This window comes from Odocoileus virginianus, chromosome 1, assembly GCF_023699985.2.
Source record: "Odocoileus virginianus isolate 20LAN1187 ecotype Illinois chromosome 1, Ovbor_1.2, whole genome shotgun sequence".
Lineage (NCBI taxonomy): Eukaryota > Metazoa > Chordata > Mammalia > Artiodactyla > Cervidae > Odocoileus > Odocoileus virginianus.
The window spans coordinates 54879944-54897854 of record NC_069674.1 but is presented as its reverse complement, the minus strand read 5'-3'; the positions used below and the strand labels follow the sequence as shown (position 1 = coordinate 54897854).

Sequence of the window (17911 nt, the reverse complement as noted above, 5' to 3'; positions counted from 1 at the left end):
GCATTCACTAAGGAAAATAAAGAGGGAAACAGCTAGTTTTAAAATATGTGAATCATAAAAAGTAAGATCTTGTCAAAATATCAGAGAAGATACCAAGGAATCAGAAGTGTAACATGATTGGTGGTTCATTGTTAACTAACTCAAATTTTTATGATAGAGGGCTATGAATTGTTAATTTTGTTACAGGTAGTAACATTTACAGTGATAACATAAAACAAGATTTCCACAGTATTTCTGTCATAGTCCTGAGAACAGATTTTAATTGAATGATCAGTAATTTAGCTGACATACACTGATTAGCAGTAAAGTACTAGGAGTTATGGACTAAGCTAATGATATAAAAACGAAAATGACTACTTCAACTCTCAACGGCATTTCTAGGGTAATACACACTACTAATTACAATTTAATAAGTGTTTCAGTAGTACACATTTAGTGTGCCATGTAAAGAGTCAAGGAAGTTATTATTTGGGCTTAATGAAGAAAACATCTTCATATCATCCACTTACTTGAGAGTTCTGGGCAGTGCAAGAACAGAGCCCCAAAATCTAAAGTTTTCTCCCTTCTAAATATGAATCTATTAGTTTCAACCATCAATAAATTTGAAGGCCATTCAACGGTTTTACAAACTCTGTTTGTCAAAATATATGTAAATGTAACCACTGAAATGCTATACACCTCTGCAAGTAAGTTTCATTTCCAAACTAAATTTTTTCCACACTTTTGTCTCCTTTTAGTCACTTGTTTCCTATGGCAGCCCCAAACTACAATTTTATCAATTTTTTTAACCTGTGTTACAGAAGAATAAAAAAAATAATTTCTCCTATTCATATGCCAGTTAACTCTATAACAGTTAAATATTAGTTTTTAAACCCTTCAAACTTATTTCAGCTCCTTCTCTTCCACTTTCTTCCTAAATATTCAGTCCAGAAATCATTATCTGAGGCTAAGGACATCAGGTGAACATGCTGGAGGGAAAGGCACAGTGGCCCAGGGCAAGCTAATAGGAGTCTACAAGATAAAGACAGCTTTCCAAAGGAGTCTGGGAGAAGGCCTGAAATCAAAAACAATGAGGAAGGCATGAAGAATGGCTTGCCACAGGGTGTCAGAGCACTTGAGAGGGGTGAGTAGTGATACTCCACCACAGGGAGGAAGAGAAAAGCCTGGACAGAAGATTAGTTTCATACAGAAAAACTGATCAAATAAGTAAGGACAATTAAAAAATTATGAATCACTATATTGTATACCTACAACATGTAATATTGTACAGAAACTATAATTCAGTTTTTTAAAAAAGTAAATATATGCTGTGATAATGAACTGAAACTGGAAATACCACTGTAAACTTAATGATTTTCAACAAATATAATAGATGCAGATACACTATAGATACAAAAGTATTTATGTTTTTGTGTCCATATATATGTGGGGCTTGCCTGGTGGCTCAGACAGTAAAGAATCTGACTGCAACGCAGGAGACCAAGTTCAATCCCTGGGTTGGGAAGATCCCTTGCAGAAAGGAATGGCTATCCACTCCAGTATACCTGCCTGGAGAATATCATGAGTAGAGGAGCTTGGCAGGCTACAGCCCATAAGGTTGCAAAGAGTTGGACACAAATGAGAGACTAACACTTTCACTTTCTATATATATGTATGTACACAAACATTCATTTGCTATTTTCTGATTTTGATGGTATATTAATGGCTATGCAGTAGAAGATCGTTGAGGAAGAGAAATGTGCAAGTATTTAAGGGGCAATGAGGCATTGTGCATCACAAATGTTACAGAGAGCAAATAACTGTGTACTGTACTTGTAATTTTTGTCTTTACAAATGTTACAAAATTAATTAAAACACTATCTCAGCACAAGAATCACAATAAATCAGTGTCACACACTTCCAATTATGCAAAATACTTTGTACCTATAGTTCTCAATTTTTATGTGAATTAACAACCTCTCTGAAAATGCAAATACACAATCTCTCCCCAGAAAATAAATGATAAAAATCTCAATTGTATTTCAGGAAGCTCAGTCAGTGAACCCATTTATTTTTTTTTTTTCATATTGTTTTGTTTTTTTATTTAATAATTTTTTTTCATTTATTTTTATTAGTTGGAGGCTAACTACTTCACAATATTGTAGTGGTTTTTGTCATACATTGACATGAATCAGCCATGCAGTTACATGTATTCTCCCATCCCGATCCCCCCTCCCACCTCCCTCTCCACCCGATTCCTCTGGGTCTTCCCAGTGCACCAGGCCTGAGCACTTGTCTCATGCATCCAGCCTGGGATGGTGATCTGTTTCACCATAGATAATATACATGTTTCGATGCTATTCTCTCTAAACATCCCACCCTCGCCTTCTCCCACAGAGTCCAAAAGTCTGTTCTGTACATCTGTGTCTCTTTTTCTGTTTTACATATAGGGTTATCGTTACCATCTTTTTAAATTCCATATATATGCGTTAGTATACTGTATTGGTGTTTATCTTTCTGGCTTACTTCACTCTGTATAATGGGCTCCAGTTTCATCCATCTCATTAGAACTGATTCAAATGAATTCTTTTTAATGGGTAATATTCCATGGTGTATATGTACCACAGCTTCCTTATCCATTCGTCTGCTGATGGACATCTAGGTTGCTTCCATGTCCTGGCAATTATAAACAGTGCTGCAATGAACATAGGGGTGCACGTGTCTCTTTCAGATCTGGTTTCCTCAGTGTGTATGACCAGAAGTGGGATTGCTGGGTCATATGGCAGTTCTATTTCCAGTTTTTTAAGAAATCTCCACACTGTTCTCCATAGCAGCTGTACTAGTTAGCATTCCCACCAACAGTGTAAGAGGGTTCCGTTTTCTCCACACCCTCTCCAGCATTTATTGCCAGTGAACCCATTTAGAGCCCCTTCATGCTCAGTTGTGTCTGACACTTTTCAACCCTATGGACTGTAGCCCACCAGGCTCCTCTGTCCATGGGATTCTCCAGGCAAGAATACTCTAGTGAGTTGCTATTTCCTCCTCCAGGGGATCTTTCTGACCCAGAAATCAAACCCACATCTCTTGTGTCTCCTGCATTGCAGGCAGATTCTTCACTGCTGAGCCACTGGCAAAGTCCTAGTCCCTCATTACTTTCCCCTTGGAAAGTCAGCTCCATAATCTTTAGTATCTTTGTTGTTGTTGAGTTGTTAAGTAACTCTTTGCCACCCATGGTCTGCAGCATGCAAGGCATCCTTGTCCTTCACTATCTTCTGGAATTTGCTCATACGCGTGTCCACTGAGTCAATGATGCCATCCAACTGTCTCCCCTTTCTCCTTCTGCGCTTAATCTTTCCTAGCATCAGGGTCTTTTCCAGGGAGTCAGTTCTACGCATCAGGTGGCCAAAGTATTGGAGTTTCAGCTTCACCATCAGTCCTTCCAATGAATATTCAGGACTGATTTCCTTTAGGATGGACTGGTTGGATCTCCTTGCAGTCCAGGAGACTCTCAAGTCTTCAACACCACAGTTCAAAAGCATCAATTCTTCGGCACTCAGCATTTTTTATGGTCCAACTCTCACATCCATACATGACTACTGGAAAAACCATAGTTTTGACTAGACGGACCTTTGCTGGCAAAGTGTTATTTCTGCTTTTTAATACAGGCTGTCTAGGTTTGTCATAAGTTTTCTTCCAAGGAGAAGAGTCTTTTAATTTCATGGCTGCAGTCACCATCTGCAGTGAATTTGGAGCTCAAGAAAATAAGCCTGTAACTTTTTCCTTTTTTTCCCTATTTGTCGTGATGTGATAGGACCAGAGGTCATGATCTTAGTTTTCTGAATGTTGAGTTTTAAGCAGCTTTTTCACTCTCTTTCATCTTAATCAAGAGGCTTCTTTAGCTCCTCTTCACTTTCTGCCATTAGGATGGTATCATCTGCATATCTCAGGTTATTGATATTTCTCCCAGCAATTCTGATTCCAGCTTGAGCTTCATCCAGCCCGGCACTTCTTATGATGTACTTTGCAAGTAAGTCGAATGGGCAAGATGACAATATACAACCTTGACGTACTCCTTTCCCAATCTGCAATCAGTTGGTTGTTCCATGTCCAGTTCTAACTGTTGCTTCTTAACCAACATACAGGTTTCTCAGGAGGCAGGTAAGGTTGATAATAACACTTTAATGATTCGTGGTGTAGTTAACTTGGACTTTAGCTCTTCTCTACTATATTCCCTTACAGTGTTTTCACCTATCTTTACATTTTGCTATTAAGCATCTGTAACAGTCAGAGCAAACATGGAATGGGATATCCTCAACATACCATAAATCTTCTAAAATTCAGGAAAAAATATATTTTCCCTTAAAAAAAATATTTAGTAGCATAAGCTTTTAAGAAAATAATTTGCTAATGTTTCTAGAGCCACAAAATATTCAAACACTTTGCTGCAAAAATCCAACTTCAGGGACTATAAACAGTGATATTGCCCTCTGCTCCCAATACATATACACAAGTCCTACCTGTTTAAAGATCTCCATTGCCCTGTCATTTGTAACAAGGGTAAAAACAAATTTAAAGTCCATTAATGGAGAAATAAGCTATAAAAACTATCATATATTCAGTCACAAATTAGAATACAATGTAGTCATTAAACATCTCAGTTAAAATGTTGACCAAAATTTCCATTCTCTAAAATTTTTACTGCAGCATTATTATAAAATTAAACACACAAATCATTCAAAAATCAAATGAGAGTCTAAAATTTGATATAGCCACAGTTGGAAATATGCAGCTGTCAAAAGTAAAACACTGAGGATAAACATAGCAAAATGTTAATGATAATTACCTCTTGCTGGTAAGTCATTTCATTTTTTAGTATTTCTTAATTTTCACAAGTTTCAAGTATTATTATGGAAAAGTCTCTTTTTTGAGAGGTGCATCTTACTGAGGCCCTAAACAGTTCCCACCATGTTTACTTCCTTCCTATAAAATAATACAATCTAATTATTTTACATATTGTTTACTTATATATCTATCTCCATAAATAAGCATAAACTCCAGTGATCTTCTCATAGAAGAAACAACATAATTACTGTAATTTATAACTGTAATAATGTAATATAGCATTTATATAGGAAGAACTAGAATGAACTAAACCAAAGGTTGAGAAAGAGAACTAAACAAGCACATATATCTTCAGAATTCAAGTTTGTAATAAATGGTTTTAGGAAGACTAAATTAACCATTTAAAAAATAAGGTAAAATAAATATCAAATTCCTGTCTCACATCTCACATCAAAAAATTCACATGGATCTAAATTGCAAAATAAAAAAAGTAAACCTTAGTCTATATACTTATATACAGTGGAATCCCTAATAAGACTGAATCAAGCAGGCAGGTATCAAAGATACAAGCCAAAAGAAAAAAAGACTACGTGGACAATATAAAAATCAGGTTAATATATAACATGACACAAGAAAAATTCTGAGAAAGAGTCAATACCCAACCACAACCACAACAATATCCTTAGAGCATCTATATAAGGAAAAAAAGGAATATAGCTTTTTGTTTGTTTGTTTTTCTATTGCTTTTTTTTTTCATTTATTTTTATTAGTTGGATGCTAATTACTTTACAATATTGTAGTGGTTTTTGTCATACATTGACATGAACTAGCCATGAGGGAATATAGCTTTTAAAATTAAACTAGAATATATAATTTACAAAACCAAAGATAAACACAAATAATTAAAAAGTTAACCAGCAACAATACTATATAGAATGAAAATAAGACACCAATTTTTAGGTATTAAATTGGCAAAGAAACACTATAATACCCACTGATGGCAGTATGCTATCAACACCTGATTAGTGTGCAAAATGGTATACAATCTATCTTAGGTCAATTTGGTATTAATATTAAAACCCTTAAAACACCTCAGAAGCCTTCAAAAAAAATACCAATTCAAACTGACAAAGCTTTATCCTAAAGAATTAAATAAAATTGCAAGGACAGATATAACTACAACCATGTTTACTTTAACTATATTGATACTGGACAACAAGGCAAATTTTAGTATACCTAACCTACAAAAGACAATGAAATTTGCAACTCAAGCATAGTAAGATTATAAAAAAATATCTAATATTAAAGATGATCATAATTTACTGCTAAATTTTATAAGACAATCACAGACATTACAGATACAGACAAACAAAAACACTGTATGTTTCTATGCTTAAGAGTTACCACTGGATGACAGATTATGGTAATATTTATTTTCATTTTGCTTTTCTGCTTTTCCTAATTTCTACAATGAAACACATTAACTTTATTACAAAAGCTCTTTTTAAAATATGTAGCTGAAACCCCTAGAAGGAATACAAAAATCTAAATAGTAGGTGAGTTTTTCCCCCCCCTAAACTTTCTCTGCTTTGGCTAAATTATTTCTTTGAAACAAAATTCATGTAACAAAAATGCACTATTTTTCTCAAAAAAAAAAAAAAAATGCACTATTTTTATAAGTGTATAACTCAGTGGGTTTTCTGTATTCACAACGTTGTGCAATCATCATTAGTTAAATTACTTTTATTACTAAAAGAAAAATAAAAATACAGAGCTCAGGGCAGGAAATTCTGAAGTATTAAAGCATTTCAAGTATTCAACATATCTTAATGCCAGAATTAAGCATAACTCCACTAAATGCCCAATAACCTAGATATAAAATGGCCAATACTACTTTTCAATTTCTTCAACTAACTAACTAAAGTAATATAAACACCAACAATAAGTTGGGGGGAAATTATCTATGACAATCATTGTTTATTCTGTCACTCATTAAATACCTCCTAAACTTTACTAGTAAGTCATACATAAAATACACATTATGATAAACTCTGAATCCCCAAAATGGCTAAACCACCATGTTCTAAGCTCCTTCTGCCAAAAAAAAAAAAAAAAAAGGCCAGTGCTACTAAAGACATTGGATATAGGTCAACTAAATTATGAAGATAAAAAAAAAAAACCTCTGCTATAAAAATTTTGCAAAGCTTAGGACTATAAAAATGATTAAGCTGAATTTTTTCTTCAAAAAATCCAAAGTAACAGATTTAATGCACTTGCTTTTCAAAATATTTTCTCGTCAGATAAAGCACTCTACTTTAGTTCTACCCCTTTGAAGATTCTAGTAAAATCAGGAATTTAACATTTTATTCTCAGAGCATGCTTTTTTTTAAGTGAAATCACTCAGTCATGTCTGACTCTGCGAGCCCATGGACTGCAACATGCCAGGCTCCTTCATCCGTGGGATTTTCCAGGCAAGAATACTGGAGTGGGTTGCCATTTCCATCTCAGAGCATAGGCAAGTCTAATTAAGAAGCACACAAACAACTGTCAAGTTCTGAGCCCAAACAGGTTTGACGCTTTTACATTAAAGACCTAACTATCTTCATTATTTAATATTGCTGATGCTGGGTTTTAAACTAAATTTTCAAATAAAGATTCAAAATCAGGAATTCCAATCTCTTCATCCTGGAGGCAATCAAGGACTTTAAAATCTACGCTAGCCTACTCTTCCAGCCTTATTTCCAACTATTACAAAGTGAACTCTTCCGGATAGGATCCTAAAATCAATGCACAATGCCAATTAATCTTAAATTGCCCTGTGCTCCTTCATATCATCTATAAAGCACAATTACATATTACCTGACAACTAGTTTTCTTCCTGCACTGAAACAGATATATTTTTCTTGAGCACTTAAGAAGTAACTAGTTTATATTAAGGCACCTAGACTAACTGAACAAGGTGAGATGCACAAACTATGAAAGTATGTGGAAGCTGAAATGACTGGGTAGGAATAGAAAATTCACCTCTCCCACTTCATGCTGACCCTAGGACAGAAATTCATTCCAGTAGAATGGCAGAAAAAAACTGCTTGCATTATTTAAATTATCTAAAATTCTCATTCTTTTTTCTGTCTGCCCTTCTTTGTCTCTTTAATTTTTTTAGGGAAAACAGAATATCTAGTTGAAATCATATAAGTTCAAAGCATAATGGGTGCACTATATCCAGTATTTCCAAATGAGCCTCTGCATAGTGCTTAAGAACACACCAGACATAGACTGGGTTTGGTTCTGGCATCTGATAGCAGTGTCACCATGGGCAAGTAACTAATATCTCCATGCCTCAGTTTTTGCATCTTTAAAATAGAAAAAACAATAATACTTATAAGATTACTGTTAAGGACTGTATGAGTTACAGAAATAAAGTGTCAATACTTTATGTACTTGAAATATTGCCTGACACATAATGTTATGTCGGTGCTGATTTTTGTTGGCTATTGTTTTTCCAACTGGACTGCCCACTCAATGTCTATCCCAATTCTAGTCTTAAAAAATCTGCCCTAATACCTCTTCCTCAAATAAGGCAGTAATAATGTCCAACCAGGGATAAGCTCTCCTATACCTTTAAACATCTGTTCTTAATTTCTGTGTGACTCTACTAACTTATATTTACTTCCTGAAAATGTTATCTTTTTATGTATATTTTATATCGTTATGTAAATTATAAGCTCCTTTAGGCAAGAAAAGACAGGAATACCAATATGCCTCTTTTATGCAAAAAAGTCCCTCAAGTAAATAATAAATATTGCTTATGAAGCAAAGTTAATGGATAAAGGTTTCCCAACAAAGGGTGAAGATATTTAGAAATCAACTGTTAAAAATAGATTCTCAGTTTGTATCAATGTATAAATCTCACACCGAAAACTGTTCTAAGAGTCAAAGCTGCTCTGAGCATAAATCACAAAAATGAGGACTCAGTTTATAAGGAATAGCTTGTAGTCTCTAAGTCAAGAATGTTACAGCAAGGTTAACTCTAGTTTTCTATGATTTATACACAGAAATGTCAGATATGGCCTGCAGTCTGAAAAACAATGTATAAAATACTTAAAAGGTGACTTTTATGTGTCACACATTGCAACTATGTAGATGAAAAGATTCAGACCTTGTACTCAAGTCTACACAGACAGCTAATTAAACAGTAATGTTCAAGGTATTGGGGGGGGGAGAACAGAATAATAATATTGATATCCATTCTCTTTTATTCTCATTTTAAGTCTTATCAAAGATAAAAAACAAGCTACAGTTGACAAAAGGTCTAACCAAAAAACTAGTAAGAATCAGCATCTTGTTCCCATGATGGTAACACTGATTGAATATATCTATGATGGCATGTATTAGTTAATGGAAAAAAATACAACACTAACAATGCATAGCTGCAACGTGCACAATGGCTGATTTAATTAAATAAAATGTACGTGTTAAATACAAAATGTTCAAGTATTAATTGTGGCAACAACAAAAAAAATTAGTAAGTTACATTCAGAGATTCCATATTTCCTCTAAAAGTCAAGATCAGCTGATTATTAAATATCTTTCACCTGGAAAAAAGTCACAGCAATTTCAAACCAAATATCTGGCCTTCACTCCCAGACATTACTAAGTAGACACTGAAAAAGTCACTCTTTTAAGTTTTAATAATAAAAATTTTTTGAAAACCGTTACGGTTCTCCTAATGGACCTAGGAGGTTTTTTTTTACAAATTAAAAAATGACCTTTTATTTGTCTCCAGTTTGTCATTTAAGATCACTAACATTACACAGTAAATGTAAATATAATATGCAGTATTTCTTCATGTATAACGATGTATGTTACCAACCTATGAGGAGGTGTGTCCTGCATATCTGATTCACCTATCTAGACCCACACCTCTGCTCTACAGCAGCAATTTGCAAGCCAGGTGTACCATACTTTTTATTCAACCAGGGACAGGCAAGTATCAAGTTTGCAGATTTTGTACCACATTTTAACTATGAATTATTACAACACAGATACTTCCAAACAGCCACAAACTGACCCTCAGGCAAAATATTCTGGTCAGTTGATAAAATATTCTTCCCTTCAATGAAGGAGTATTTCATACCTAATTCAATAATCTAATTCAACACCAAAATAAAATACCAGGTGTGGAATATAATTAGAAAATTTTAATGCACAATACATAAAGATCCAGCATCAACTCAATTTTCTTCATCAAGGCAATAATTCTGCCTTCCATCTTCTTAAAACAAATAGAGAAATACAATAAATTGCATCAAACTAAGGAGCCAGGTTATCAAGTCAGCCTATATGAGGTGAAAATATTATAAAGTCATTTAAGATTAAGACTGTTATTTAAGAAAACTAATCTTAACACATGGTAAAGTGTTTTTTCATATATGAATGATGTTACTAAACTACAATTAAAATAACCCCTCACAATCTCTTAAAATCGATTACAGGCAGGGAAAGGTGTTCACAGGATGAAACACACACAAGAGAAAAATGAGTGAACCAAAGAAGGAGCAGAGTCATATCTCACTTATTCCAGGGCTAACACTCAACGAATGAACTCCCAGCGTAATCACTGCATGATTATGATCCTCTACCCCATCCTTCTTTTTCAGATTTAGAGAACATATGTTTAAGTTAAACACTCAGATGATATGGCTTCAATGCACTACATGAGCCAAAAAATAAAACTATCCTAGAGTAATAAGTAATCACCAGATGCTATTTCCTTTTGAAGCACCAACTGAAGAGAACTTCTCCAGTTTTCTGTTCCACTACCCACCTCCCACTGCTTTTCAACTTCTACTTCCCTTCCCCGCAGTTTCCAAAACTGCGCCACCTACAAAAAAAGAGGCAAGAAAATACTTAAATCCCACTATGCTACCAAGTTAAATTTTAAAGTGTATCTGCATAACAACAAAAAAAATAACATTGATTGCTGCAGTTACTTGGGCTACTGTTTTCTTAAAACATTCAGAGTTCATGAAATAGTTTGAAACTTGGACCAAAATTCAACTTTAGTGAGAAATCATATCTTACCCACAACCATAAGTGTGAATTCAAAACCTCTCTTCACTGATTTTCTGTATACTTGATTTGGGAGATTGGCAAATCCCACATAGCCTTCAAGGTTCTTCTGTTGCTGAGAAAATTAGTAAAAGGGGCTCAATTATTAATATGTCAACAAAATGCTTCTATCATACATTTCAAATTCTCTTCATTAACCTATTTTTAGAAAATCATACAAACTCTTAATCATGGTGACTCAAACTGATTTTATAGTATTACCAATAAAAGTATTAATCGAAGAAATGGACAAAATAAACTGAGCACAAGTTGATTAATAGTAGTCAATTATAAAAGTCTATGAGACTGTCAGATGACATCACTGACTCGATGGACATGAGTCTGAGCAAGCTCTGGGAGTTGGTGATGAACAGGGAAGCCTGGCATGCTGCAGTCCATGGGGTTGCAAAGAGTCAGACATAACTGAGCAACTGAACTGAACTCAACTGAGTCAATTATAAAAACCCAAGGGAATAAAATAAAAATTTAAAAAACATGCCTCAGAGCAAAGATTTAAATTTATAGTAAGTTACTAACACTAAGATTCTGATCAAGCAACTAAAAAAACAACAAAGGATTCTTCACAATAAAAAAATTCAAATCCCCTTAAGATTATATTCAGTTCAGTCACTCAGTCGTGTTAGACTCTTTGAAACACCGTGGACTGCAGCATGCCAGGCTTCCCTGTTATACTATAGATTATATTATATTATTAATTATATATTTTATATTAACAATATATTATATTATTATATATTATATTACATATATTCTATTATATATATAAAATCTTATATAAAATTATATTAAGGACTCTATTAATCATTCCCTTTGCTCTTACTAAAAACCACAGGCAGGAGTTTCTTGAAATTCACCTTCTTATTCATGAAATAAAATAAAAATGTGGAGTTTAAAATTTTTCATAAACCCTTAAATGCTCTCATGATCAATGTCAATCAGTAAACATTATCTTTCAAACTTTTATACCAGGTCCAGTAATGTCACCTCAATGCTTTTACCGGACATCAGATTTACCCTGGTTTTAAAGTAAACTTTAATTCCGTTTTCTGTATAGCTTTTGATTCTTTGATGACCTCACCAATAATTCCATGAGTAATTCATACAAACCTACTTCTAAATTGGCATAGAAAATCAGTGTGACTTTCAACTTACCCATTGGTGAGAAATACTGTCCATAGTTCAGACCATCTGAGTGAGTAGAGTCTTACTGATTAATTTACTTAGAGGTAGGTCTTATTCATTATTAAAACATAACGCCATTCATCATTTAAAAATAATATTCCTAAGAGATACACATTTCTCTTAAAGGTTTTTGCCACATTTAAATTCTCATCCAAAAACACTCATATGGGATCAAAGTAATAATTCAATACATTTGGATTTAACAAAGGAATGCACTCTGCATTCCTCACTAGTATCACATATATAACTAAATATTCCATCCATAATCTTTTACCCTTTTTTAAAATTCATTTAAATTAATTTTAAGACAAATGTTGAGCAGATAAGTAAGCCAATTAAATTAGAGGCTAATTTTAAATATACTAGTTAGGACACTGATCAGAATATTTTAAAGTCAAATATTTGAAAGCCTACTATGTGCAGAGTTAAGACTATGTATTAAATTTAAAGCTTCCTTGATTCATATTTCATCCAATTGTAACTGAAATTTAACTTAGACCAGAAAAAAGCCTCTGTATTAATTATGTAGTATACTCACAGCTACTTTGTAAAGAACATGTTTCCATCATTCCAGTGTTCCAGATTCCAACAGAACAGATCCACAGAGGAACAGTAAACGAGGAATTCCAAGAATCATTCATGGCACATTCAGTCCAAACAGGGGAGAGAAATCCATTGGAACATAGTAAAATGAAGAGGGGGGAAAACAAAAGTTACTTACATGTAACTCAACAAATTAGAGATCAATTACAAATATACTGAAAGTAGACTTTTTTTCTACTCACATCAACGAAATATTTTTTTGTTGGATATAAAGCCCAGTGAGTCCACTTTATCAGCTTTCCTGATAAAACATAGAATCGAAGACCTCCTATCTTTTCATAAAGGACAATCACTATGCCTTGCACCTGAAGTCTTACAAGAAATGATGAAAAAAGTGTAAGGTATGAAATTTCAAGAAGATATACAAGGACCAACTTTAAACTCCAAGAAGAAAAAAAAATGTAAATTTCATACAATTTTGCTGTCAGTCACTGGATTAAGACAGACCAGATCAGATAAATGCCAATATTTTTGCTAGGATCTTATTACAGTATTACTATATTTCAAATAATTAAAGTTCAGAATTGGAAGAAATGCAAACCTGGGGATATAGGAAAGGAAGCTAAAGACTTCAAACAATAACAAATGGAAAGATGAAGTAAATGTGACCTATGAAAACTGAAAGACAATGAATAGAGCACAGAGAAGAAAATAAGACTATCTTTGGACAAAATGTCTATAAAAAGGGTATGTCTTTTTTTCTATGTTGAACAAATCTATGAGTTATATCACAACCTAGAAAAGACAGTGAGTATTCAAATGTCACCTCCATAGAGAGGACTGCTCTGTAATACCCTACCTAAAACTACAACCTACTCCTCATCTCAGCACTTTGTTGCTTTATGTTTTTTTTTTCCCTTTTAGCACCTATCACCATTTAACATACATACAAATCTTATTTATGGTGATCTTCACCTACTCTACCTCCAACTAGAACGTAAACTCCATCAAGGTACAGATTAAAGGAATTACAGAAGTTGTGACATCAAAAAGAAGAAGCTATCTGACCATCTGAGAGAACTGAAGAAGTTTCAGAGAAAATATTTTAGGTTACATGTTCAAAAAACCCACCATACAAAAGGTGTAAGAAAAATGCCTCAGTCTACCCCTGTGTCTAATTCACTGCTTTATCGTCAAGTCACAGAACAGTCTTAGGGACAACTGGGAAACTGAAGTAAGAAAACAGGGAAAAGCATTCTAGGATAAAGCGGTGGGCCCTAAAGTGGGGGTGAACCTGGTACTTTCAGGAACAAAAAGAAAGTATATGAACTCCAAAGAAGTAAGGTAGTGGACCAGGGGACAAGTGGTAGAAAATAGGCCAGGGAGGCAGGCAGGGGCCAGATAACGTGGGACCCAGTCAAAGCAGGAAATTTGAGTGTTATTTTAGGCGTGATGGGAAGCCACTGGAGGGTTTTACACAGGCAAGTGACCTGACCTGATTTGTGTTTTAAAGATAGTTCTTACTGCTAAGAGAAGAAATGGAAATAAGAAAACTGCTAAGAAGCCTACTACAATAGCTGAAGAAAGAAAGGGTATACTGAATTTAGATGGTGTGGATGTAAAGAGATGGAAAGATTCAGAACAGGTTTTGAAGGAAGAATTGTCAGGACACTTCTGGTGCATTACATGTGATTGGTAAAAGAGACAAAAGATAACTCTCACTACTTGACTTGAACAACTCAATGGCTAGTGATAGCTCCACAGAAAGAGGGGACAAAGAGGAGGAAAAGAGTGAATGGTGAGGGCCAAAATCAAAAAAAGCTTTGAATGTGTTGAAGACTCTATTACATATTTAAGAAGAAATGGTCATAGGCAGTTAAACATATGAATTCAGAAATTCCAGGGTTGGTTGTTGCTGAAAAAAATAGATTTAGGAAACACAAGCATATAGATAGTACTGGGAGAGGATTATATTCTCAAAGAGAGATAGATGAAAGGGGTTCTAGGCAGTTTCCTGGGGCTTCCCTGCTGGCTTAAGAATCCACCTGCAATGCAAGAGACCAGAGGGTTCGATCCCTGGGCTGGGAAGATCCCCCCCTTGGGGAGGACATTGCAATCCACTCCAGTAATCTTGCCTGGAGAATCCCCATGGAAAGAGGAGTTTAGTGGGCTACAGTCCATGGGGTCACAAAGAGTTGGACACGACTGAGCGACCGAGCACAGCACAGCACACAGGCAGCTTCCCAGAGCACTCCGACACGGAGACGCCAGGCAGAAAAAGAGTGAGATCAGTCAGTGAGGAGGAAAGGAAACTAGAGCTGGCTCCAGGTCACTCAACTGTGTTAAATGCTACTGACAAGTCAAATGAAAAATACCAGAGATGTGACCATAAAATTTGGAAATAAGATTACTGGTAATTCTACACAAGAGCAGTCTCAGTAACACAGTGAGGAAGAAGATTGACTAGTTTGAGAGTAGATAAGTCTCTGTATATGTTAACTAATATAATTTTAGAAATAATTACCTTTTAAATTATTTTAAAATTAAGCATGTCATTTGCCAGTTTGCCCATATGACTGATTTCCCTGAGGAAGAAAATCATGTCATATTCATCTCTACATTCCTAACAGAGTGCTGATATACAGGACTTGTTTAAAAAAATAAACAAAAATACACTCTCAGGAAAATTTCTCCTGAGAAAGAGACTGTCTAAACACAAAAGACAGATTTAGGGAATATACTAAAATATAACATTGGCTGACTAAAACACATAAACTTTTCACATTTCATAAGAATCTTGCCTTCCCCAAATTCTAAAATCAACCACAGTCTGTAATTCAGAAGATTTAACCACCCACTGATTCTTTTTCTGGACAAATATAACGCTCACAGTGCCAGTGTGAAATATAATCTCTGGATAAAGAAACATTATTTATAGACCCGAGTGATGTAACTGTGACACTTTATAAGCATGCAAATGTAGATAAAAGTATATTCACCCAGGCTTCACTCAAAATATCTTAAGAGTATTACTTGATTTCAATCATCAGTTATGTAAGAAGAAACAATTATCAAATCATATTCTCTAAAACCACATGCTGAATCTTTCGGTAACTACCTAAAAGATATGCCAAATCTCTATGTCAAATTCACATTTAAGAAAATCAAACTACAATTCCATTGCTTGCTATTTCACTACCTGTGGAAAAACCAACTTCAATACGCAGTAATTGCAGTGATTAACTTACTTAAACTTACTTCTAGAAATCAATTATATTCAAAGAACAAGATGCCTCAAAAAGGTTTCAATAATAGATTATTGGAACTCTTAAGATTCGTTTATAGTCTCTACCATTTGTTCTTATTTCAAAGTAAAGTTATCAAAATCTCGGCATCTGAAAACCTATTATCATTTTAAAAATTTGAATATGAATATCAACAAATATTAATATTTGTAAATTAACATATATTTTCCAAAGGAGAAAAAGAGCACCTTATTTTGAAAACTGCTAAATATGCTTTCGGGGAACAACAACAAAACTGAGTTGTAATAGGTTGGAAGCAATAAAAGTGAGAATTTGAGGGAAAATTAAAACATTTTTATAGGATCTACTATAAACCTTCAACTCTCTCCATCACTCATGTAGAGCCAGACATCCCGGAATACAATGTTAAGTGCGCCTTAGGAAGCATCACTACGAACAAAGCTAGTGGAGGTGATGCAATTCCAGTTGAGCTATTTCAAATCCTAAAAGATGATGCTGTTAGCATCGAAACATGTATGTTATCTAGGGTGAAACAGATCACCAGCCCAGGTTGTGTGCATGAGACAAGTGCTCGGGCGTGGTGCACTGGGAAGACCCAGAGGGATCGGGTGGAGAGGGGGGTGGTAGGGGGGACCGGGATGGGGAATACATGTAAATTCATGGCTAATTCATTTCAGTGTATGACAAAAACCACTGCAATGATGTAAAGTAATTAGCCTCCAACTAATAAAAATAAATGGAAAAAAAAAAAAGATGATGCTGTTAAAGTGCTGCACTCAATATGCCAGCAAATTTGGAAAACTCAGCAGTGGCCACAGGAGTGGAAAAGATCAATTTTCATTTCAATCCCAAGGAAGGGCAATGCCAAAGAATATTCAAACTACCACAAAACTGCTCATCTCACACACTAGCAAAGTAATCCTCAAAATTCTCCAAGCCAGGCTTCAACAGTATGCGAACTGTGAACTTCCAGGTGTTCAAGCTGGATTTAGAAAAGGCAGAGGAACCAGAGATTTCAACATCCATTGGATCATCGAAAAAGCAAAGAGAATTCCAGAAAAACACCTGCTTTATTTATTACACCAAAGCCTTTGCTGTGTAAAAGACAACAACTGTGGAAAATTCTTAAAGAGATGGGCATACCATACCACCTTACCTGCCTCTTGAGAAACCTGCATGCAGGTTAGGAAGCAACAGTTAGAACCAGACATGGAACAACAGACTGGTTCCAAATTGGGAAAGGAGTACGTCAAGGCTGTATACTGTCATCCTGCTTATTTAACTTATATGCAGAGAACATCATGCGAAATGCCGAGCTGCATGAAGCACAAGCTGGAATCAAGATTGCCGGGAGAAATATCAATAATCTCAGATACACAGATGACACCACCCTTATGGCAGAAAGTGAAGAGGAAGGAACTAAAGAGTCTCTTGATGAAAGTGAAAGAGGAGAGTGAAAAAGCTGGCCTAAAACTAAACATTTAAAAAACTAAGATCGTGGCATCCAGTCCCATCACTCCATGGCAAATAGATGGGGAAACAATGGAAACAGTGACAGACTTTATTTTCTTGGGCTCCAAAATCACTGCAGATGGTGACTGCAGCCATGAAATTAAAAGACACTTTGTGCCTTGGAAGAAAAGCTATGACCAAGATAGCACATCAATTAGCCGAGACATCATTTTGCCGACAAAAGTCCATCTAGTCAAAACTACGGTTTTCCAGGAGGCATGTACGGATGTGAGAGCTGGACCATAAAGAAAGCTGAGCACCAAAGAACTGATGCTTTTGAACTGTGGTGCTGGAGAAGACTCTTGAGAGTCCCTTGGACTGCAACTTCAAGGAGATCAAACTAGTCAATCCTAAAGGAAATCAGTCCTGAGTATTCTTTGGAAGGACTGATGGTGAAGCTGAAACTCCAATACTTCAGCCACCTGATGGCGAAGAACTGACTCATTGGAAAAGAC

At 35.0% G+C, this 17911-nt stretch overlaps 1 protein-coding gene across 2 annotated transcripts in view; it reads right to left on the bottom strand.

Annotated features, from left to right (window-relative positions):
• SEPTIN7 (septin 7) overlaps positions 1-12739 on the bottom strand; it is a 54637-nt gene extending 41898 nt beyond the window's left edge. The window contains exons 1-2 of one of the 2 annotated variants that reach the window (XM_020904999.2): positions 12674-12739; positions 10906-11008 (exon numbers count right to left, since the gene is read on the bottom strand). In XM_020904999.2, coding sequence (XP_020760658.1) covers positions 10906-10915 — 10 coding nt within the window. In that variant the 5' untranslated portion in view covers positions 10916-11008; positions 12674-12739. Of the gene's footprint in view, positions 1-10905; positions 11009-12105; positions 12145-12673 lie in introns of those variants that run through there. The other variant, XM_020904998.2, reaches the window with a different exon arrangement.
• Positions 12740-17911: the final 5172 nt, after the last annotated feature.